Below are 23,973 nucleotides of genomic sequence, written 5' to 3' on the forward strand. Positions count from 1 at the left end.
AATAGACTTATCTGAATCACTAAGGATAGGAGAAGTAATGTCTGTTTAGACTGGAAAGAGAGCTTGGGGCCAAATTGTGACATGCTTTATAAGCTACATAGAAGTTATACTTCCTCCTCAAGGCAATAGGGAGCCACTGGAGTTTAAGTAATGGATTGGCTTCATCAGATCTGCATTAAAAAAAAAATTCTTTGGCAGCAATGTACAGGGTGGATTGAAGTAAGGAGACACTTGAGGCAGGAAACCTGTTAGGCTATTGTAGTATCCTAGTGGAGGGATGATGAGGGCTTGAATTCAGGTGGAAGTTGTCCAAGTAGAGATAAAGGATAGAATGTGTGATGTATTATCAAGGTAGAAATGGCAGGATTTAACTACTAATTGAGTATGAGTTGAGAGACAATGAGAAATCAAGGATGCTGCTATTATGGATTTGGGATGAATGGTAGTACCTTCAATGGAAATAGGGGAGTTTAGAAGAGGATAGAGTTTAAGAAAAGGATAATGATTTGAGATTTTATATGTTGTTTTCTTTTTGTTTCTAGAACCTTATATTTGAAATGTTCAGTGGGCAATTTTAGAATTGAAGTTCTGGAAAATGCCTGGGACTGAATATATATAGTCATCTATAGGACGTATCATCACAGAGGTGATAATTCAGCACATGGGAATTTAATGAGAGAAGAGAAAATGGTCAAGTCAGAACCTTGGGGAGCCTCTGCAGTTAGGCGTGATATGAATGCTGAGTAAGCAAAAGAGACTGAGAAGGAATGGTCAGACTGGAAAGAAAAAGTAATGTTACAACCACCCCCACCCCTGGAGAAAAGAGAGCATTTAGGAGAAGAAGGTTGGTGGTCAGTGCACCCAGGATAGCAGATGGATGGAGAGCTGAGGAATGACCATGAGATTTAATAAGTAAGAGGCCCTGGTAACCTTAAATAGAGCAGTAGAGTTGAGGAGTGAAGGAGAAAAGGAGGGGGGGGGACATGAAGGCACAAGTGTACAGTTTTTCCCTAGAAGTTTGACTAAGAAAGGGAAATGAGATAGAGGACCAATTACTGTTTAAAGGGATGGTGATCCAGTGAAGGCTTTCTCATGGAGGAGGAAGACTTGGGAATGTTAGAAAGCAGTAGAGAAAGAACCAGTAAATGGGGAAAAGTTGTTGATTGGAAGGGGGGGATGATCGAATTTACAGTCTTCTGGAGAAGATGGAGAAGATAGAATCAAGCATACATGGTGAAAACTTGACTTTGGATAAATAGGCCACTCATTTTCAGAGACTAGGGAAAAAGATACAATAAGGAGAGAGTGTCAAAAGGTTTTGAAATGAGAAGGAAAGATAAGGGAGTTCACATAAAATTACCTCAATTTTCTTAAGGTAAAGTAAGAGGTAAGATTCTTATTTGAAATAGGGAAAGGCAAAACATAAAAAAAGCTAAACTTTTCTTAAGTTTGGAATAATTTCTTTTATTTTTTTATTTTTTATTTTTAGGTTTTTGCAAGGCAAATGGGGTTAAGTGGCTTGCCCAAGGCCACACAGCTAGGTAATTACTAAATGTCTGAGACCGGATTTGAACCCAGGTACTCCTGACTCCAAGGCCAATGCTTTATCCACTACGCCACCTAGCCGCCCCAAGTTTGGAATAATTTCTGTGAAGGTTGTGATAAAAAAAATCAGAAAGGAATGAAAGAACTTTATTTAGAACCCAGTTGAAGTTGGATAATATGAATTTTTGTTGTACCATTCATGGATGTTGGAGAAATCAAAAGGGGGAGTAATACAAAGCTGACATTTGGCAAGAAATGAGCTTTGAAAGGACTAAGGATTAAGAAATAGATTTCAAGAGGTTGGTTTGTGACTTTGATTTGGGAGAGCATTATATCTTTGAGTATAATTGGTTTCTTCTGTAATCTTGGGCAATTAAAAATCATCATTCTGAAGTGTTCATAGGCTTCACCAGACTGTAAAAGGGGTCCATGTGTATCAAAAAGTCAAAAATCCCAGAAATAAAAGAGACTTGGACTTTGGAATTGGATATTTTTATTTTTAACATGTGTTTGGGTGATTGATTCCTCATTGGAGGAGAATGCTTTTGAAAGGACTGTGTCAAATGCTTTTATGCCACCAAAAAACATAGGAATAATGATTTTTAGTCATTCAACTAACTAGTCATCCTTTAATGTATTCAAGCAGTTTTTAGTTGAGTCTCTTGCCAAGCTTTCAGGAAATATCATTTCCCTATAATACTTTACTATTTTGTGAGTAAATACTGACCATAATCCTTCCTCTGTTCTTTCTGTGAGATCTTTCTAGTAAATTATTCTTAGTATTCTTAGTATTTACTGTCTTAGGTGGTTTCTGAGCACTTGGTCTCTTTGTTGTGGCAGTTCACATTAGTTAAACTTCCTTAGGAAATGGTCATGGTTTGGGTAGTCAATATCTAATCTCTTATCTCTTTTCCTTTTTTGGTGTGAACTTGTTTACATAAGGTGAGAATCACTTCAATTACTACCACATCTCATTTTGCTTTTCTTTGATGTTGGTTTTAATTTTGACTCTTAAGTCCAGCTATACATAGATCTCTCATGCAGAAATGATTTGCCCATTAGAACTCAATCTTTTCTTGTCAGATATAATTAGTTTCATTTTTTTAATGATAGTATTTGGTATTCACCCTATCAGTTTTCAATATAAAAAAATTCAAATATATAAATCTGAGGTTAATAGACAAATATATCTGTATAGATATGAGGCTTCGCCTAGACCAGAGTTTTCAATATTTTTTTCACTGCCCATCTTTTCATTGAAATGTTTGTTCATTTGAAGAGGGTTTTATCTAGTTTTTTGTCAAATTTCTATTTCCTCATCCTTTACAACAGAATTTGAAGCACAAACTGTAATTGTTTACATTAGCTGTTTTCTTGGAAATGCTTATCATGAGTACTGCAGTGTAAAATTACCTTTCTCATGAGATACTGTTTCTTGGTGCCCTTGGCCATGGAATGATGATTCCCTTTATCTGTCCCTCCTAAGAAAACCTATGAACCATTTAGCTTAAATTTTCTTTTTTTTCTGGTTTCATTTATAGTAAGAAAAAACAGAATTGATATTGTTCGATTTCTCTAAAAGTTAAAGGCAGCTAGCTGGCTTAATGGGTAGAGCTTTGAACTTGGAGTCAAGAAGACTGAGTTCAAATCCAGCCTCAGAGAGTTACTACCCCTGGGCCAAGTCACTTAACTTTTGTTAACTTTTTTTCTCCTCTGGAGAAAAAAAAATGGTAAGCCACTTTTTTTTTGTTAGTCATTGGGCAAGGTTCTCACTTTCAGAGTATCATCTGTTTAGTGTTTGCAGATGATCAGAAACCCATGATTTTTAGCATATTATGCCCATTTTTCTATCACTACCACAATTAACACTGAAATTCAGGAGGAAACCATATTGACAAAAACAGGCCTGTATACAACAAAATAATTAAATGAACACTTTTTGTGGTAACAAAGATAAAATAAAATCCATTTTTGTTGAATGGCTAAACGAATTGTGGTATGTGAATATACTGGATTGTTACTGTGGTCTAAGAAATGATGGGTGTGATCAGTATAGAGAAGGGACAAAATGAAAGAAACAGAGCCAGGAATCAAAATATACCATGAATACAACAATGTGAAAAGAAAGAACAAGGCAACTAGGTGGCTCAGTGGATAGAGCACCAGTCCTGGAGTCAGGAAGACCTGAATTCAAATCAGGCCTCAAATATTTAATCTCACTTAGTATATGACCTTAGGCAAATCGCTTAATCTCATTGCCTTGTAAAAACAAAAAGAAAAAAGAAAAGAACAACTTACAAAATGATCAGAACTGAATGTAGTAAAATTATCAAGAACAAGCTTGGTCTTCAAAGAAATCTATAACAGTCTTTATGCCTCTCCAGACTCAGATTAGAGATCTTGATTTTTCTTGCTATGTTAAAGATCGAAGAAGACCCTCTACATTCATTCTCTAATTGTGAGTGGCCTTATTTTAAAAAACATAGCTTTTTTAGGGGCAGCTAGGTAGCATAATGGATAGAGCACAGGACCTGAGTTCAAATTCAGCCTCAGCTACTTAATAATTATCTAGTTGTATGACCTAGGGCAAGTCCCTTAACCTTGCAAAAAACCAAACAAACAAAAAGAAGCATAGCTTTTAATGATTTAACAAAATTTTAATTCAACTTTGTGTATTCCCAAGAGTAATGGGCACACACACACACACACAAAATGTTTCAGTTTAATAAATTGACCAGTTAACTATTTTTGAGAGGTGAAGAAAACCATGAATTAATACTTAGTTTGACCAATTTCCTTTCTCTTTCAACCGCCCTCCCCCAATTCTTCAATGCAATTTTTAAAAATTGAATGATTGACTCAGACTGTTGGGCATAATCTTGGCGGGGGTGGGGGTTGGTTTTTACAAAGCAGTGGGATTAAGTGACTTGCCCAAGCTCACACAGCTAAGTAATTATTGAGTGTCTGAATTCACATTTGAACTCAGGTCCCCTGACTCCAGGGCCCATATTCTATTCACTGCGTCACCTATTTGCTCCTGTTGGGCATAAAGAGAAGTTTTAGTAGATTCCTTCTTTAAAGGGAGTTCTCTATAAATATGTGTGTGTGTGTGTGTATACATGTATATACATATATATATGTATATATATTTATTATTGGAGAACTAATTTAGGGAGGAGGAGCTATAGTCCAAAAGTATTAAGTTTCAGCATGGTGAGTCTGTAGTCATTTCCTCAAAGGCCATTTTCATGCTGTCCTGAAGTATTTTCTGCCACTTTCTACTGAGCAAGGGAAAGATTACATCCACAACCTTTTTCTTTATCACATTCTTTTCTCTTTCTCCTTCTAAAAGTTGTGAGAAATGTTTTTTTCTGTTATTGTCATCAACACTCATTTTATTTTTAACCTGCCTAAATATCAGCTATGAATCCGTATTTGTATAAAGCTTCTAATCTGACATTATAGGATTATGGGATTTATCATATCAGTAGTTTAAGCCTTTTAGCAACATAAATTATTCAGCATATTAAAAAGTTTTTTGATTTTTTTTTTTTTGGTTTTGTTTTTAACATTAGCTAAATCTTGTCACAGCCGTTCCCAAGAAATTGGATTGCTTGTTTTATTGTTCTGATGGTTTTTTGTACCAAATATAGGTTGCAGAATTTAGCCATTAGTTGAGCTTATAGATATTTGTTGTACAGGATCTTCCTCTAAACTACATTTGCTATGAAAGAATTTGACCAAATGGAGATCATATTTCCCTCCTTCCTTCTAGTTTCACCCATAAAAATTACTGGAGTCAAAAAAAGCTAGGAAGGAAAAAAGAAAGCACACATTATTTAGAACTGCCTGCTTTCTTTCCCCATATACCAAAAGAATTTTTATAAAGTAAATGCTAATGTCGATAATAATATAAGAAGAAAATCCTCTCAAGGTTTCAGATTCTAAGATTCTCACAAAAGCCATGAACTTGTCGTGGTCACTTACAAATACGAGGCATTTTTGTTCTTCATTTGACCCTTTGGGATTTCTGTGGGGTCCCTGTGTGTGTTTGGTTTGCCCTGGGGTCCAGTTGTTGGCTAGGAATGTGAGCTGGCTTGTGAGTCCAGGCAGCTACTGCTACTGCTCTGTGGGTTCTGGGACAGAGCTTGCTTCAAGAGAGTGAAGACTCATCATACTCGGTTTTATTTTGTTGTTGTTGATGAAAAGGCAGGAGGCTGTCTGGCAGTCAGGCTGTGAGGATAACGGGGCATTCCTCACTTCCACTCCACCTGGCCCCCCATTAGTGGGGGGGGGGGCTGCTTCCCCAAGGCCCTTCCAGAGATAGGACCTTCAGGGAAGGATCTATGAGGCCATGTTGATTTTCACCCATATTCAAGTCATCCAAGTCTGTTTGTACAAATAATAATCTGCTTATGATGCTTTGCATCAAAATTAATTAGCTTCCAAAGCTACTGTGACAAGACTATACTGGATGATTTTTCCCCTTATTTTGTATAACTTCCTGCGGTTGAGGTAGTTGGGTATTTGCAGAGTCTGAACTCAATCAAAGGATTTAGTTTACTGTGATTGTTAAGACAGTTTTAAAATTCCCAGCAGATGGGGGCGGCTAGGTGGTACAGTGAATAGAGCACCGGCCTTGGAGTCAGGAGTACCTGGGTTCAAATCCAACCTCAGACACTTAATAATTACCTAGTCATGTGGCCTTGGGCAAGCCACTTAGCCCCATTGCCTTGAAAAATCTAAAAAAAAAAATTCCCAGCAGATAGGGTTAGTATGCCCTATTAGAGATTTATACCATTCTCTTTATTTTATTCATTTGTTTTATTGTCAGGGAGGGGTTAGTTGGGGTTAAGTGACTTTCCCAGGATCACAGAATTAGTGTCTGAGTTAAGATTTGAATTTGGGTCTTCCTGACTCCAGAGCTGGTTCACTATCCTCAAAAACCACCCAGCTGCCCCTGGTAATATTTTTCAAATGTTTTGCAAACCATATAAATGCTAACTATTTATTATTATTGTTATAATATCTGGACTGGTGACTGTCAACTCTATAAATCCAACCTCTGATGAACTTTAGTCCTACCATATTTCCCCAAAAATAAGACCAGGTCTTAAAGTAATTTTTGCTCCAAAAGACATATTGGATCTTATTTTCATGGGATGTCTTTTTTTTCCCCATTTCTATTTGTTCATTTATTCATGTGCAGAAATCTAAATTTATTCAAATACAATCATGTTACCTTCTTCTCATAGATATCTCTCCAAACCCCAAATTTCTTGCTACTCTAATGTAGTCATTGATTTCCATGTGCAAATGGTGCTTGAATGGCTTGTTTATTGCAATATCAAGAGTCTGGAAATTGTTCTATTCTATTCTTCTCTCTGCAAGTAAGTTCTTCATGTCTTTAGTGCAGTGAATGTCAGCTGAATCAGAGAGGAGCAGACCTCTCTGGCCAAGTGGCAGCCTTCAATTGACCCCCTTATAACTGCTTGGGTGCACCAGGCTTTTTCCATTTCAGGAACATAAATGTCTGAAACACCTTCAATCTTGTCTTTCTTGCCCTTAGTGATGATTAGAGTTGGGACTTTATTTCCATCCAGACAAATTGCCAAAATAGAGGGTATCCTCTATTTTGTCATTTGAACTCCTTGGCCCATAGATGCTGTAGTTTCATCCATAGCAATCATGTTGGGAAGTTGGTAAAGTTGATGCCATCCACAAAGGACTTGAATGCAAGTGCACATTTAATAACTTTAGTATCTTCCAGCTTGAACAGTGTTGTCGATCTTCATAGAGACAGTTCCTGTCACAGAAGGAAGCCATCGTGTCAGTTGTGTGATGCTTTAAATTCTTCTGGGGATATTTCTAACTATTGCATCAGCCCCATGCACAAGCGAAGTCTTTGCTCTCCTTTCGGTGATCCATTTACAGATGTCTTCCAGTTCAGGAAATAATGGTTGCTCACCTCATCCACACTTGCACTTCTTAGCATTTCCCTCACCCCCTTTTTTACTGAGGTTATTGTCATCTGCTCACCATTTTTGAACCATTGAGAATTCCAACTCTTTGCAGAAAGCTGTATGATGGTTTGCCCCTGGAGTCCTCTTGTACTCAGAATAGCTCTTTCTTTTTGCACTCATCTTGCCTGAGAGTCAAAATATTATTCTCTTTAAATCTAGTGATTCAAGTGATACTTGAATACTTACAAGACAAAAATGATGACAGTTAAGAATGATAGTCCAAAAGCAAAGGAAAATTGCCAGCACCAAAATTCAGAAAACGTTTATTTCACACAGGTGCATTAAGGACTGTTACAATACATGACGTATTGAATTATTAAGATTCTTACTAGACAACCACACCCATTCATTATTAAGTACACACATTATTTGTATATTGTGTCTGTAGTTCTAGTGTCATTGGCAAGTTTCAAGTTCATCTGTTTACATAGGCATCTATCTCATCCAAAGGCATCTGCTTGGGTGTTTTACAAATAATTATAATGTGTTATTGTTTATTTAAAATATTAATGTCAATGATATTATTTAAATATGTCCATCTGGCTGAAAGTCATGACTGAGGCTTATTTTGGGGGTATTATGAGCATCCTGAAAAATCGTGCTATCATGCTAGAGCTTATTCCCCAGTTAGTTATTTTTTCCCTCAGAAAATACAGTACGGGGCAGCTAGGTGGCGCAGTGGATAGAGCACCAGCCCTGGAGTCAGGAGTACTTGAGTTCAAATCCGGCCTCAGACAATAATTACCTAGCTGTGTGGCCTTGGGCAAGCCACTTAACCCCATTGCCTTAAAAAAAACTAAAAAAAAATTACAGTACCTCTCCAACTACATATTTTACCCATAGGCTTTAAAGTCTGCCCTCTTCTTTATTTTTCTGTGGCTGTCAAGGTGACCACCATCCTTCCTCCCCCCTACATCCAATCAGATAGAAAGACTTCCTGACTTTCCAATCCTCACATCTCCTTTATCCATTAACTTCCCTTCACAAGCTATCAACCTAGTTAAGACCTTGATCTCTTAATCAGCTAGACTACTAATTGATCTCCCTGATTCATATCTCTAAATTCATCTTCTACAAGCTGCATTTTTCTAAAAGAATAGGCCTTAGAAGTCTCTCCTTTGTTCATTAAATTCTAGTTATCACCTCTGCAATTAAATACATGGTGTACCAAAATGCCCAAAGCAATTTTAAACATAAAGCCTAAGTGATTTAATCAAGGCACAGCTAGTAAGTATATGAGACAGGATTCAGACTTGGGTTTTCCTGACTCCAAGTACAATACTCTCTTCAAGGTGCCACCTAACTGCTTCAGACAAAGAGAGAAAAGGAAGAGTTTGGTATCTTAACATGTATAGGCAGTTAACAAACATATAAAACCAAAAACTATTCCCCAGTAATTAAGTTTTCAGAAGATATGACTAAACAGTTCCCAAATGAAGAAATGTATATTATCAACAACTGTAGAAAAATGTTTCAAATTGCTACTAAGATATGTCAAAGCAACTCTTAAACTTCATTTCATACCCAACTAATCGGCAAAGATAGGAATAGCCAGTGTTTTGAATTTGAATAGAAAAATAAGCACATTAATACATAATATTGGTGGAGCTATGAATTAGTGCCACCATTCTGGAAAACAACTTAGAATTACACAATTTAACTACTTGTTTTGTGGCTGTGAGTAAATCATTTAATCACTTTGCCCCGTGGTTTCTACATCTATAAAACAGAAATAATAATAATACCTGTTCCGTTTACATCAGTTCCTGTGAGAAAACTGCAAAAACACTGTATAAAATGAGGTCTTTATTTTTGTGTATATGCACACATCACCATACTTTCCCCAAACAAATTTCTCACCTTTCATACTTTGGGAAAGACCACATGATGATTAATGGGGAATGTAGGTGATGAACTAGCAAGAAATGTCATCAATAAAAATATATTTTTAAAAAAATATTTTAAGGCTATACCATCCCTGAAGAATTTTTTGTTGATTAGGCACCCACTCACTCCATTTTATTCATTGTTTAAGATACTAGCTGTCTATATGCCAGATTTATAAGAGGCTTTTATAAGGAATGGGGGGTTACAAATTCAGGGAAAGTTTGGGGGCTTTTATTGCCACTTTAGTGTGTGTTTATATATTTTTAAAACTGCCTCTATTACAAGGAAGTTTCACATCTGTTTATTACATCCTATCTTGGCAAGGCTAAGCAGATGTTAGTTTTGCTGAACTTTTTTCTTCCTCTTTTTTATATTTATAAGTGATGATCTTCCGGGAGGAATGAAGTAGGAAATGCAGATGATGTCAAAAAAAAATTTGTTTTTAAAAAGTTAATATAGTGAGCCTCAAGGAGAGGGGGATAGCAAGGTTTCCTATGTGAGGGATCACAAATGGAAATACAGAGTTCTCTGGTGTTCAGAGGGGCATAGGACCTGCCTGTGAGCAGCCTGGGCCTGGTAGATAAGGAAATTAAAATTCAGTGAATGAATGAAAAAAGTTTAAAAACCCAAATCTAAGCATTTGAAAACAATCCAAATATATTTTCTCAGCCTACCTATCCTTCCATTCTTCTTAAAGACTTGTATCCTGTTCCTCCACTCATAAAGTGCATGTCTTGCTTTTGTGAATATTATCAGCTTCCAGATATCTTCAACAAGTTTCCACCTTTTCTTCCTTTATTTCACAAGAGATAAAAGTAATTTGACCCAGAAGTCAAAAAGATCAAACAAGGAAGTTCCTATATACAGATATTTTATTATTGTTGAATCTGATACTGTGGCAGTTATGTTTTTAACCTATACAATTCTAGTTTTACCTGAAGAGTTTTGCATTTAGAGGTGGTCATAGGGTAGAGAACTCCACCAGTTGTGATTTTGAATTGATAGCCCTCTGGCTTTTAAAGCCTCCAGTCTGATCACTACTCAAATACTGAAATCAAGCATCTTCATAGGTACACTTAACAAAAAAAGGAAAATTCCTAACCACTTTGCCAGGGCAACTATCTCCTTTACCCCCAACTTCCCAACAAAGAAATGCTAAAAATAATTCTAAAAGATAACTTTAAAAAAATTTTCACTCTTTTAACGGCAAGTTTTTTTTTTTGTAAGAGAATTCTCTCAAATGGCTAGTGTAGTCTATATTTGACCTTCATTTTACACACACACACACACACACACACACACACACACAAACACGCAAAATGGATTAAGGGAGGAATGAGCAGGGTAAACTTTCCTGATCCTCTCCTCAGTTTGTTAGTGTTTTCTCCATCCTGAAGGGACTTTGTTTATATTTATCTGGATTTTATAACCCTAGATTTGTTGCTGGAAGGGACTTGTGAAGTTATGTTTTCCAGCCCATTCCTTTTACAAATGAAGAGATGTAAAGCAACTTACCTAAAAGCAGAGCCAACATTTGCACCTGGATCTGTAAATCCAAATCCAGCACCTATTTTACCCTACCTCATAAATTGTTCCCTCCACTTCTTCTCATTCATAATTCTGTAACATCTCCCTGAGAAGAACTCACAAATTAAATTATGTTCTAAACAGTATTGCTCTTGGCTGCTGTATCTTTCCACTTGGCAAGGAGATCTAATAACTACAGACTGAGGCAACTTCTAGGCCACTTGCTATAGTTTCTCATTTCACGTTAGCTAAACTTTAGGAAATTGTCATCATCAGTGATGCTGTCTGTTCTTTTTTCCTGTTTCCCTTTTTTTTTTACCTAGTTCTTGGAACCAACTCCAAGCTGATTTTTTTAAAAACAATTAAGTAAATTGTCTCTTATTTAAATAGAGGATTTTGACATTTAGAGACACATATGATAATTCTTTAAAGCAAAGAATGCTTTGAAAAAGTGAATTGTAGCCCATTTTTAAAAGGAATCTACATTTTCATACATCAGATAGTCATAATTGAGCAAGGTACACTTGCTATGCTGAAATTTTGTCTCATCTCATAGACCAGAAGGTTCTGAATCTGATGCTCCCTCAGCCTAGCTTCTTTTCTTCTTTCAAAATAATTTGTTTGAATCACTTGCATGAAACTTGCTCTTTCCTCTGCTATTAATCTTGTTTTGCAGGCTTCTATAACTGCATTGTGGTGTTGGACATCAGATTTTGAAAAATAATGTGCCAGTACCTTGGAAATAAGCTAGTTTTTCTTGCATGTTTGTGGATAAATGCATGCCGGAGTCATACTCCCTTTGGCTCTGCCTGCCTTGAATTTGCTCCTTCTTGTTAAAAGCAATGATGTGCTTTGAATTTTTATTCACAGAGCACTTTTTATTTGAAGGGGGATATTTTGGCTCAGATTGGCTACATCGAAAGCCTCAACCAGTCGCCACCTTCATCTTCTTCTCCTTCTCCTATAAATGAGGTAAAAGAAAATCTCGAATGCAAGGGGAAGCTAAGATTTAATAAACCCCTTTCCCAAAGTATTCTCCTTTGACAAGTACCTGAGATTTCTGTTTTATGATAGGTGAGAATATAGGTTGCAGACTGTCATAAAAAAAAATTTTCCTGTAGTCTGACTGTGTACTCATGTACTCTTGAGGGTGTACATAGTCTATAAGTATTATCAGCTGAGGATCTGTTAGATTTGACAGTAGTGCTTCTTGACAGATTCAACCTAGCAACCCCCCAGCTCTATCTTTGACAACTTCAGGTAAATTCAGTAAGCATAGGGAACTCACACATGGTCATAATCAGGAACTTGACCACAGAAAGATGGTCACATCAGTTCATCAAAAAGAAAATTCATTGGGGCGGCTAGGTGGCGCAGTGATAAAGCACCACCAGCCTTGGAGTCAGGAGTACCTGGGTTCAAATCTGGTCTCAAACACTTAATAATTACCGAGCTGTGTGGCCTTGGGCAAGCCACTTAACCCCATTTGCCTTGTCAAAAATCTAAAAAAAAAGAAAAGAAAAGAAAACTCACTCAAAAATGAGAACTCCTTTGCCTTGGGCATTGAACTTTTAACAGCTTCTAATAGTAAATCTCAAATACATCATAAGGAAGGGAGATATGGTTCACAAATGGGGAAAAAACATACATAGAATCTTGTTTTTGAACATTTTGAAATGGATGTGGCCTCGGTTTGCAATGAAAGTATCTCTGAGAAGATGGAATAAAAATAGCTTTCTTTCCCAGGGTCTCTTTGGATCTTTCTTACTAGAAGTAGTTTGGAGCTACTGCTTAGATAGGAAAAAAGGTGAACTTCTCTAGGCCTTTCATTGTACCACAGATAGGGACTAGGAGTAAAATTCCTTCTGGGCTTCCCTGACAGTCCAGAGAAAGAGAAAAGGGGTGGAGAGATGGAGAAGGAGGAATCACCCTTCCCAAAACAAGAAAAAATGCAGAAACTCCTCTTCCTCCACCCCCAAAAATCCTACTTCTACCTACTTCTACATTTCTCCTACAGAGATAATACAGAGCCAGCATCAACATTCTCCATTTTCCTCTTATAGGAATATTTTATATGTTTTTATTGTAGAATAAATTTTTTAGTCTTGTTTCAAAAATGTTTCCTTGTCCAGAAATGTCAGCTGCACCAAATAGCACTACAAATAGGGATCTAAAGAGGGGAACCCCAGTGGGGTCCTCCAGTCAAATGTGTCTGTCAAATTCTGGTCTGGAAACTCTAGAGCTTGCATAGTTTTTCTAGTCCTGGTTTCTTTCCAAAATTGTCAAGTCTTACATCGGTGTCAAGATGGCATCAGTGTTACTGAAATGATCCAGGGATGAAGAGACTTTACCCCAAGATGATAAAAGTAGCAAGTGGTAAAGTTGAGATTTGATTTTGCATCCTGTATCTTTGAGTTCAGTGTTCTTCCTATTTTATTCCATTTCATCTGTAACTGAAGAATGCAAAATTTTTAGACAGAGTAAAACATGTCTGAAGTGAGAATTAGAAGGTCTCCATTTAAGAGTAGATCTTACTTTAGCTGTTGTGAAGCTGCCCTTTTCCTCAATTAGATAAACAGTCTCCCCACCCAAATAGGGGACATTTGCCTATGTCAGGGAATTAGGAATTTTGATTTTTTCCCTATCATTTAGGATCAGTCTCACATGTGAATAACTTGAACTGGAAAACTACTGTCTAAATCTCTGCCATCCAGCATCCCATAAATCACAACCCTTAATTTCCCTGGAAGCTCCTCTAGGTGATCACCATTTGTTCTAGTTATTAGCACCAGAGCCACAGTTCATTTTCAGTAGTAAGCACTAGAAAATGTGCTCTCTCTGTTCACTAGTAGAAAAGATGGTGGTGGGATCCTTGGACCATGTGGGAAGAGAGACCCTCAGACAACATATGGGAAGATCATGGACATGGGAGGAGGTCATCTAGTGTGCTTCTCTAGAGAGAAAATGCAGGGAGGAATCATGCCATATGGTAGCACTTCTTAATTTAACTCAGTATTCTTGAAAACTAGTTTCTTTGCTGAGAAAGGAATCAGAATGCTGTTAAAAGTTAAATGTCATTTGAATTGCATAGTATTTTAAAATTATATTCCCATTCCATATTTTAGTACCTTGATCTCTCTTTTTCTCTCAAATTAATTAATTTTTCCAACTACAAGCAAATAACAATCTTGCATTTTCTTTTTTCTTCCTTCTCTTTCTCTCCTTTCCTTCCTGGAAATTATATCAACCCAGATAAGACAATCCAGAAGTGACCTAAAGTCAGTCTCTCTCCATTTCTCTCTGTCTCTGTCACACACACACACACACACACACACACACACACACACACACACACACGTCTTTCTTCCTTATAGCTCTAATAATTATCACTTCATAGACTCTCCAACTGTCTCTTAACCATTCTAACAAAACAAGTGAAAGTAACATCACAGAATTATAAAATAGGCTAATTTCATTTTTTACTGTTCCTTATGAAAATCATAGGAATGGAAGTTTAAAAATCTGGGGTATTCAGTTGAAGACCCTTTTTTGATCTTTCACCTCAAAATAAAAAGAAATTTAAGATGTAGATTTAAATTGGTATTTATGTAAACCAGGCAATATTTTTTAAAAGGCTTAAATTTGGGGCAGCTAGGTTGCTCAGTGGATAGAGCACTGGCTCTGAAATCAGGAGAACCTGAGTTCAAATTCGGTCACAGACACACAATAATAATTGCCTAGCTGTGTGACCTTGGGCAAGTCACTTAATGCCACTGCCTTATAAATACTTTTTTTAAAAAGGCTTAAATTTTAATTCACAGGTTACTGCAAAAGTTCACAGGTGACTATAATACAGGTTAAGTTATTTGGAGAAGCAACAAGATAGTGAGTTTCAATAGAAGTAAAAAAATAGAAGAGGGTGGGAGAGTTCTTAGCTTGAACAATGGGATGGGGAGGGGTTACATGGTCAGAATAGATGATACAGATTAATAATTATAAAGCATATTTCTCTGTCCACTATTTCCCCTACTTCGTTTAGTACCAAATTCATTTGGAAGTTGGAAGGAAGATCTCTTCATCTGAAGCTTCAATATTTCATTATTTAAAGGGCCTCTTTTCTAATATAATCTGTTAGGACTTTTGAGACAAAACAGATAAAAAAAAATCTGAAGTCCTGTTCTCTTCTTTTTGTTTCCTTTTCCTTTCCATTTCCTGCTCTTTTCCTTTTCTTGCCATTTTCTTCCTCTCATAATCTTTGACATTTACTCTGGGTTAGGTATGGGGGTAAGAGCCATGGGGGATACAGAAATTGATAATACACATTCTCTGTTTTTACCAGTAGAGTTCAGGCAGTTAAAATAGGCATAAACATGAGAAAAATCATAAACATTTCAGAAGTCTCCTTCAACACTTGGACTCAAGAATACATCTCTGGTCCATTAAACAGTGGGATAGGATTCTAAAGCTCTCTGAGTTACAGTCCCGACTCTACCATTAATTGGCTCTTGATCTCTCTCTCACCCCCTCCCTTTCTCATATATATATATATATATATATATGTATATAGCTTTGAGCAAATTACTTCACCTCTCTAGATCTCTTAATCCAGATCTCTCATGTTGCAGATATAAGAGATTACCTCTAAGGTCCTAATATCCTTAATTTTCAAAGATTCATTACATTCACTTTCAAAGTCTCCTTTGAAAGCTCTCTATGTGTAAATAGGTCATCCTTCTATTGAGTTGGAAGGGAAAGCAGGCTGGGTTTACTAATATCCCTAAGTATAAACTAGCAACAAGTTTTTACATGGATTTTCTAAACTTACACTATGAGGTTTTTAGACTTTTCTGGGTATCAGTTTTCATGGAATCAAATGTTAGAGCTTAAGGGATCTTAAAGAGCATTTGTCTAAACAAATAAGGAAACTGTAAGGTTCCATTAGCCAGAGAATTTAAATTACTTACAGAACTAACTCGATTCATTCATTCAACAAATCTTTATTCAACTACAAGATGCAGACACTACCAGTTTTCATTTCAAGTATCTTTATTCCTTATCAAAAGGAAAGTCTTTGCTTCCTAAATAAAGAAGCCATTCATTACAAAATTCTCAGCATCTGGGATTTGACTAAAATATAATGCTCCAAATAATGTTTATTTTTATGAAATTGATAATTAGGAGATATCAATAGAAGTAATATCTTTAGATGAATTTAATAAAGAAAAGCATTTTTCTCTTTTATAACCTCTTGCCACCACCAAAGAGGTTATGGGTAATTTGTAAATTATTAAATTAGACTTGGGAAAGATTAGGTTTTCGTTGCTAACACTTTCCTTCTACTTTGGGAATTGTTCATAAATAACTCATTATGAAAGGGAACTGTTTCAAGTTGATAATTGCTCATTAAGAGGTCTCAAAAAATAAAAACGGTCAAAAGTCACTTCAAGATAATGTGGCAAGAATATTAATCTACCACTTTTATGTTCAGAAGGAAAAGGTTAATGGAAATTTTAATAGAAGTGTGCCTTAATCGAATTTTAAGTCATCAAATTTGAAATAAACTACTGTTTGGGTATGGATCTGGAGACAGTACATCTATAAATGTTAAATTAGTTAAAAGAAAGGCACCCCATTGTCCCTTAAATATAATGGAAATGCAACCATTGTTACATTGCAGTTAACATTTCAGAATGTTTTTAGTGGCTAATTAGTTGAGAACCTCTATTTAAATATGTTACAAATGATCTTGCCAAATTCATTGGTTCAAGAAACAAAGACATGAGTTGTTAAATTTCATTTCCCCGAGAATAATCACAAAACTGATATATCAAATTTAGATTAGATCTTTGCTAATGGTGAAAACATTGGTTACAGTCATCACTGTAACAGATGGTAAACTCTAACAGTAAATATAATCCATTCTATGCTAAACAGATGTATGTGTAGGCACACATGCTCATTGCCCTTTGGGTGAAGTTCTTGATAATTTGGTGTCATTGATTACCTTTTACATAGCTTTTAGTAACACAAAAACAGCAGTAGTTATCAAATTGGGATTTCATGTTTCAGTTTAAAGCCTCACATTGTTAGGGGGAAACTGATTGCTACCTTTTGAAAAAAAGGCTTATTGATGCCTTTTTAAAAATACCTTTACAACTTTGTGTGTGTGTGTGTGTCTGTCTGTCTCTCTCACATATATACACAGACACATGCGCGCGCACACACACACACACACACACACATACACAATTTAAGATGAGAATAAACCTCAGTGATTATCTAATCTGAGCCTTTAGTTTTACAAATGAGGTGAGACACAGGATAAGTAACTTGCCCAGGATCATACAGTGACACTGCTGGGATTTGAACCCCCATCCTGATTCCAAATCTAGCATTAAGAAGGGAATTATTTTTCATATGTTCTCAGTGTCCCAAACTGGTTATAATAAAGTCCTCTGGAATTTTTTTTTTTTGGTGAAGTCAGGACAGCTAAGGTGGCACAATGGGTAGAGTAGTGGCCTGGAATCAGATGATAAACTTACTAAGTTCAAATGTGACCTCAGTCAAATGTGACTGAATGATCTGTGGACAAGTCACTTAACCCTCTTTGTTTCAGTTTCCTCATCTATCAGATGAGCTGGAGAAGGAAAATAGTAAACCATTCTTGTATCTTTGCCAAGGAAGCCCCAAATGGAGGAATCACAGAGCTGGAACCATAACAGCAGTGCTAAAGACAAAATAATGTTAGATTAGATTTAGTATTATTTTTCTTTAATGACCAGCAGAATAAGCTTCCAGGGCACTGTTCTAACTCCATAACCAAGACCTATTGGCAGTCTTTGAAAGTCTGGTTTCCTAATCCATCTCTGATGCTTACTTTTTGTGTGAACACAGGCATGTAAATGTAAACCAAGGAACACAATTGCTATAAAGGGTCTTTTCAACTTAAGTGTTTTTTTTATAGAATGACAGCAACTACTATGTTCAATTATTCGTTAATCAAGGACCCTTGGTTCATCCTGACCAGTGTAGCTCCAGATCCTCCTAGTAATCTTTAGCTTCAGGACACTGCCTGAAGCTCATAGGTGTCATGGATGAGATTGGGACTCTGGCATCCCCTAGCCTTAAATAACCTCTCAGTTTCTTAATAAAATATAAATTATACACTTGAATCTGTATATAGTAGATATTGTAAGTATATATCAATCAATATATAGTAATAGAATAATCACATAAAATTTAATTAAGCTTTGTGAGATCTGTAGGAAACAGGCAATGCAGAAAAGGGGAAGAGCCAAAGAAGGAAAACAAACAAGCAGAGATCTCTGAAAAAAGGAGTGAATTAGGAAGAAGGAGTTCCAGGGTCCAGAAAAAGACTAGCTTTTCTAGGAACAGAAAGGGACATTCCCCAATTTTATATTATTTGTTTGTTTTATTTTTTTATTAGGTTGGGCTTTTTTAAGTGTCTGGATTTGAACTCAGGTACTCCTGACTCCAGGGCCGTTGCTCTATCCAGTGCATCACCTAGCCACCCCTGTTTGTTTATTTTAAAGGATTTGGACTAGTTCAGGGGATATGCCAAGGCAAGGCAATAGGGTTAAGTGGCTTGCCCAAGGTCACACAGCTAGGTAATTATTAAGTGTCTGAGTTAGGATTTGAACTCAGGTCCCTCCTGACTTCCATACACAGCACCACCTAGCTATCCTGATAGCTAATTCTTAATAGTACTAACATTCATTCTTTCATTTATTGTTATAGGAAGTTTATAGGGAGAATCCTAGTACAAAATCCTTTGATTTCTCAGAAGGAAAGAAAGGGAATATAATTGGGGTGTGGGAGTTGAGACATTTAAGAATCAAGAAAAGCTTCAAGGAAGGGAGATACCACCTGAGCCTTCAAAGAGGGAAAGGATTTCAGTAGGTGTCTTTTACTCAGGTTCATCAAACCTTTTTTTTTTAAGTATAGCCTGTTTTCACTTCTAAATTAACTGTGTTTTTTTAGGGTTTTAGTCCAAAAGTTTTAATAAATGTTTAGCCAGGTATTCAAAGCCTAGTATCAGAGAAGTGTCTTCCTGTGAGCTCTTATGGATGATATGCCTTTCTATTATTAATATCTAACTTACAATAAATTTACTAGGGAATCTGTTAAAAGGTTTGCTGGGGGTTTTTTTGAAATCTTATCTTAAAATATTAAAATAAAATTGTACCTTTGAATGCAAAATTCCTAAAAAGTCCTAAAAAAACAAAAACAGGTATTAAGTTTGCTTTTTTTAAAATAACCTACCAGAGTGAAATTGTACATTCATATGTGAAATTTTGTCTTAAAAAAAAGAAAAACACATCAGATGTGTTTTTAATACCTACCTGAAAATATTAAAATGAAGTTGTATATTCAAATGTAAAATTTTATCCTTTAAAAATTAGCATCTAATATTAGTTCTCCATTTCTAGATGATTGAAATATAAAAGGTAAATCCCTTTAACTTTGAGAAGAATGGATTAGATATTAGTTCCATGCAGCATTTTCTTAAAACCTTTTTTTTTAAATAGAAGGTTAACATCTTTGTTATTTTTTTCAGTACCACTTTGTTCAGATGCAGCCCTGCTGCACTTAAATCTGGAGTCATAAATGTTCCTTTTCTTTCCTTGCCCTTCATAATGCAGGTGAACAGTGGTAATGACCCTTGGTCAAACTGGAATGCTAGTAAATCAGGGAACTGGGAAAGCACAGATGGCTGGGGAAGCAAACCAGAAGGTGCTTCTGCTCAGAAGAACACTTCAAACAACTGGGATACTGCCTTTGGTCATCCACAAGCCTACCATGGACCAGGTGAGGGAAGCTCTATGAACCTTAAAGCAACCAAGTCAAGATAGAAATTGTTATGCATGTCAGCTGTCACTCATGATTATTTTATGAGTGAAGCTACACACATTTTTGATCTGCTTTTGCCAGACTGTAGTGTTGACATTCCTTTCACTTTATGCTACATCATTATTAGTTCAGTTATTTAGTTGACATTCCTTTCACTTTATGCTACATCATTATTAATTCAGCTAGGACAGTTGGAGATGAGATCAGACCACAACTATTCTGTTCAGTTCTGGGTACCAGAATGTAAAAGACAGGGACAAAAAAACTACTCTAAAGGAATGATCAGAATGGAGGGGGGGGAGGATTTGAAATAGTCGTATGATCAGCCTTTGATTGAAGAAATATGGGATGATTACCTTAAAGATGACAAACTGACAGGTAGTCATTCAGGCAGAGGATGAATGATATCCTACCCTAACCCCATGCTAGTCAAAGGCTAAAGAAAGGTCTCAATGGCTAACTAGGCAACCCATTGACTTTTGGGGTGGTCCTAATTGAGAGGAAAAATGCTTCCTTTATTGACTCAAAAAGGTCCACCCCAACTGCTCTTATTTCTGCGTCCCCTTGAGTTATATAGGATATGTATCATTTCATCATACTGTGCAAAAGTTACAATTAAAAAATAAAAAATTAAAATTAAAAAATTAAAAAAAATTTTAAGTTACAATTAGAGCTTTTCTGCTTACTCCCTCAGTGACCATAGATAGCTATCTCTCCAAGCCTCAGTTCATCTGTAAAATGAGAGGTAGGGAAGGTAATAAAGTGGTTTTATAATACTTATTGTATGTTAGGAATGATGCTAAGCCCTTTACAGATATTATCTCATTTGATCCTTGCAGCAACCTGTGAAGTAGGTGCTGTTTTTATGTTCATTTTACAGTTGAGGGAACTAAGGCAAACAGAAGTTAAATGACTTGCCCAAAGTTTCATAGCTAGAAAATGTTTGATGTCCCATAACTTTCCAGAGAGCTTCTAAAATAAGGAGGTTGAATTACAATGACTCTGGGCCATCAAAATGAGAAAAAAAGAAGCATGGAAATGGATATTATAGGACAGGTGGGTTTCAAGAAGAGGGAGAAGGGATTGAAGTGGAAGACAAACTTGGCCATTTCACAATTTTGCCTCCCACCTTCCCTGTCAGATCATATTCTTTGAGATGAGAACATGAGGGTTCAATAGACACTTGATAGATAGCTGAAAACTACTCTGTATTTACCATCCTTCTTACCTCATCTTCTTGTAATTGGCTGTTTTCCCTTGCTTGTAGATACCAAAAGTTGATCTCTTTTCTTTCTCTTCTGTTCCCCACAGCAGCTGCCGGTGATGAGGATGACTGGGATGAAGATTGGGATGATCCCAAATCATCACCTCCTACTTATTTTAAGGATGTAGAGTCTACAGAGGCTGGAGGAGCCCATCGAGGCAATGCTCGAGCTGGTGGTGCTTCTATGAAGATTCCACTTAACAAGTAAAATCATAAAAAAAAACCTTGGTTCCTTTTAGCCTTGAATCATAACTTGAGTGTTTTTTAACCACTAATAAATATATCAGCCTTTATTTTGTAAGGCAAATCTTTTTTTTTTCCCAAGAGTCTCTTTAATTGAACTTAAATGATATCAGAGAGGCAGCATAGCTTAGTATATAGAGCCCTGGGTCTGGAGTCAGGAAGACAAAGGCTCAAATCATTCCTCAGACACTAGCTAAGCAACCCCATGGCATGTTATTTAATTTTTATGACCCTCAGTTTCCTTCTTGGTCTCGTGAGGGAGCTATAATTTCTAAAGTCCCTTCAGGTTCTTAAATCTAATCCTATTCTATAATCCTGTCATCTCAATCACTACAATATTCAGATATATTATTGTAAAAAATTCTTCAAATATTAAGCTTTTCTGCACAATATCAAATAAAAAAAACTACAGCATATCAGACTTAATTCCCTTTTAGTTTCCTTCCATTATCCTGATACTTTTGATAGTAAATAGCATCTAGAGCTAGCTGCTACTTTATTTTGTTGTTGCTATTTAATTAGTTAATTAGTCTTTTTACCTGGTCATTTACTTTTTAAATAAGATTTTTTGTAGAACTATTCCTTATTGTAAACCATAGTGCATATCATAGTAGGATTTATGATGAGAATCACTCTATAATGAATAGCATCACAGTGGTGTAGGAGAAATATAACTTTTTAATTGATATTAATAAAACCTCATTGAGTTCCAAGTTTATTGAGATCTTGGTATTCATAGTCCATTTTTCAGTGTAGATGTTATAAAGTCATCCTTTGTTTGAAAATCTTTAAAAAACAATGCAATAATTTATGCTGATAATAAATAAAATCTGAGGCAGCTAGGTGGCATATAGGATAGAGTACCTGGCCAGGAATCAGGAGGACACATCTTCCTGATTTCAAATCCCACCTTAGATACTGTGGGATCCTGGGCAAGTCACTTAATCCTGTTTTCCATAGTCCCCTCATCTGTTACATGAGTTGGAGAAGGAAAGGGCGATAATAAATAAAATCTGAGGCAGCTAGGTGGCATATAGGATAGAGTACCTGGCCAGGAATCAGGAGGACACATCTTCCTGATTTCAAATCCCACCTTAGATACTGTGGGATCCTGGGCAAGTCACTTAATCCTGTTTTCCATAGTCCCCTCATCTGTTACATGAGTTGGAGAAGGAAAGGGCGCAAGATACTCCAATTTTTTTGCCAAGAAAACTGCTAATGGGGTCACAAAGAGTGGTGACAACTTGAATCTTCGATTCTTACACCAAAACAATTTGATTCAGCCCAATCACCACCAAACCTGAGACACTCAAATGAACAAGACCCCTTTCCCTTTACTTAGTGCATTGCATACACTTTCCTTGCCTGCAATATTCTATTGTCCTTGAGAATAATCATTGTCTGCTGTAATTTTGAAGGCCATCTCCAGAGATCCTGATCTATATCTGGCCACTGGACCTAGATGGCTCCTAGAGTAGAGAGTGAGGCTGATGACTTAGCACAGCCGCCGCCCCCCCACTCTGAAGTGAACAACAACTGAACAATAAGTGACTTATTCAGATTTCAGCCTATTTTTTACTTCATTGTTTAAATTAACATATTTTTATTACATAAATAAATTAAATGTGCATTTTTTAAGCTCCTGTTCTGTGCCACACTAAAGTAAAACCCTTTCCATCCTCAAGTCAACAACGTATACATAGATAAATACAAAAAAATATAGTCATTTTGGGGCATCAGGGAAGTGATATCATAATATAAGAGTGAATTGGGTATAAATGGGGGGGGGGTGCTGTGCAAAGTCACCAGTTTCACTTTCTCCTTCCAGAGCCCTCTAGGTCTAATGTCAAGCTATAGGACCACTGGTTGCAGGGGCAACTTGGCCTTTTTAAGCTAAGACCTTTTAAAGGCAAATTGAGCCTGAGGCAATCTTTCAGCAATCTAAGCTAAGTAGAAAAGTAATGAGGCAACGAATAGCAGCCTCTTTGACCTGGACCAAAAAAAAAAAAAAACTTTTTCAATATAGGAAGGGATCAAAACTAAAACAATTAGCTGTTTTTATTCACACTGAGCCAATCAGGGCCCAAACAATGACCTAATAGGGCTGGGCTTTGGGTTACTGGGGTTATATGGTCCTTAAGAAAGAAATCTTGTACTTGTCTGTAACCCCAAATATCTTATGGTATTTCTGAGAATCAAAATTTACATGCCTTTGGGCAGAGCACCCACAGGAAAGGATATGACAGCCTATGTGGAAGAAGAGCATGACATCAGGGAGGTAATGCCTTTACACATAAATGAATCAGATTTTGGTGAGAAGACATTCTGGAGCCATATGGACCAGGAAGCTTAGAGATGACTCTGAAAGTAGTGGGAGACTTGTTTTTAAACTAAGGTCTTTAACAAGTCTTAATCACAATTCAGTGATTAAGGCAGATAAGAAAGAAATGAGGCAAAGAATGGCCCCTTTTACTTATTAAAAAAAAATCTAGGAGGGGAAGATCCTCAGGGGTTTCTGGCCAATTTGCAGGCACTCTGAGTCAATCAATGACCAAGTGAGGTTGTGCCCACCCCTATTTTTTTGGCCAATCAATGAGAGCCAGAGTGCTTTTG

At 36.5% G+C, this 23,973-nt stretch overlaps 1 protein-coding gene across 6 annotated transcripts in view; it reads left to right on the plus strand.

Moving 5' to 3' along the window:
- SNX9 (sorting nexin 9) overlaps positions 1-23,973 on the plus strand; it is a 111,924-nt gene that overhangs the window by 54,883 nt on the left and 33,068 nt on the right. For 2 of the 6 annotated variants that reach the window (XM_074187919.1, XM_074187916.1), the window contains exons 5-7: positions 11,853-11,954; positions 19,646-19,811; positions 21,165-21,321. In XM_074187919.1, the coding sequence (XP_074044020.1) occupies positions 11,853-11,954; positions 19,646-19,811; positions 21,165-21,321 (425 nt within the window). The remainder of the gene's footprint in view (positions 1-11,852; positions 11,955-19,645; positions 19,812-21,164; positions 21,322-23,973) is intronic. The other 4 variants (XM_074187917.1, XM_074187918.1, XM_074187921.1 and 1 more) reach the window with 4 other exon arrangements.

Source organism: Macrotis lagotis, chromosome 5 (assembly GCF_037893015.1).
Source record: "Macrotis lagotis isolate mMagLag1 chromosome 5, bilby.v1.9.chrom.fasta, whole genome shotgun sequence".
NCBI classification, from domain to species: Eukaryota; Metazoa; Chordata; class Mammalia; order Peramelemorphia; family Peramelidae; genus Macrotis; species Macrotis lagotis.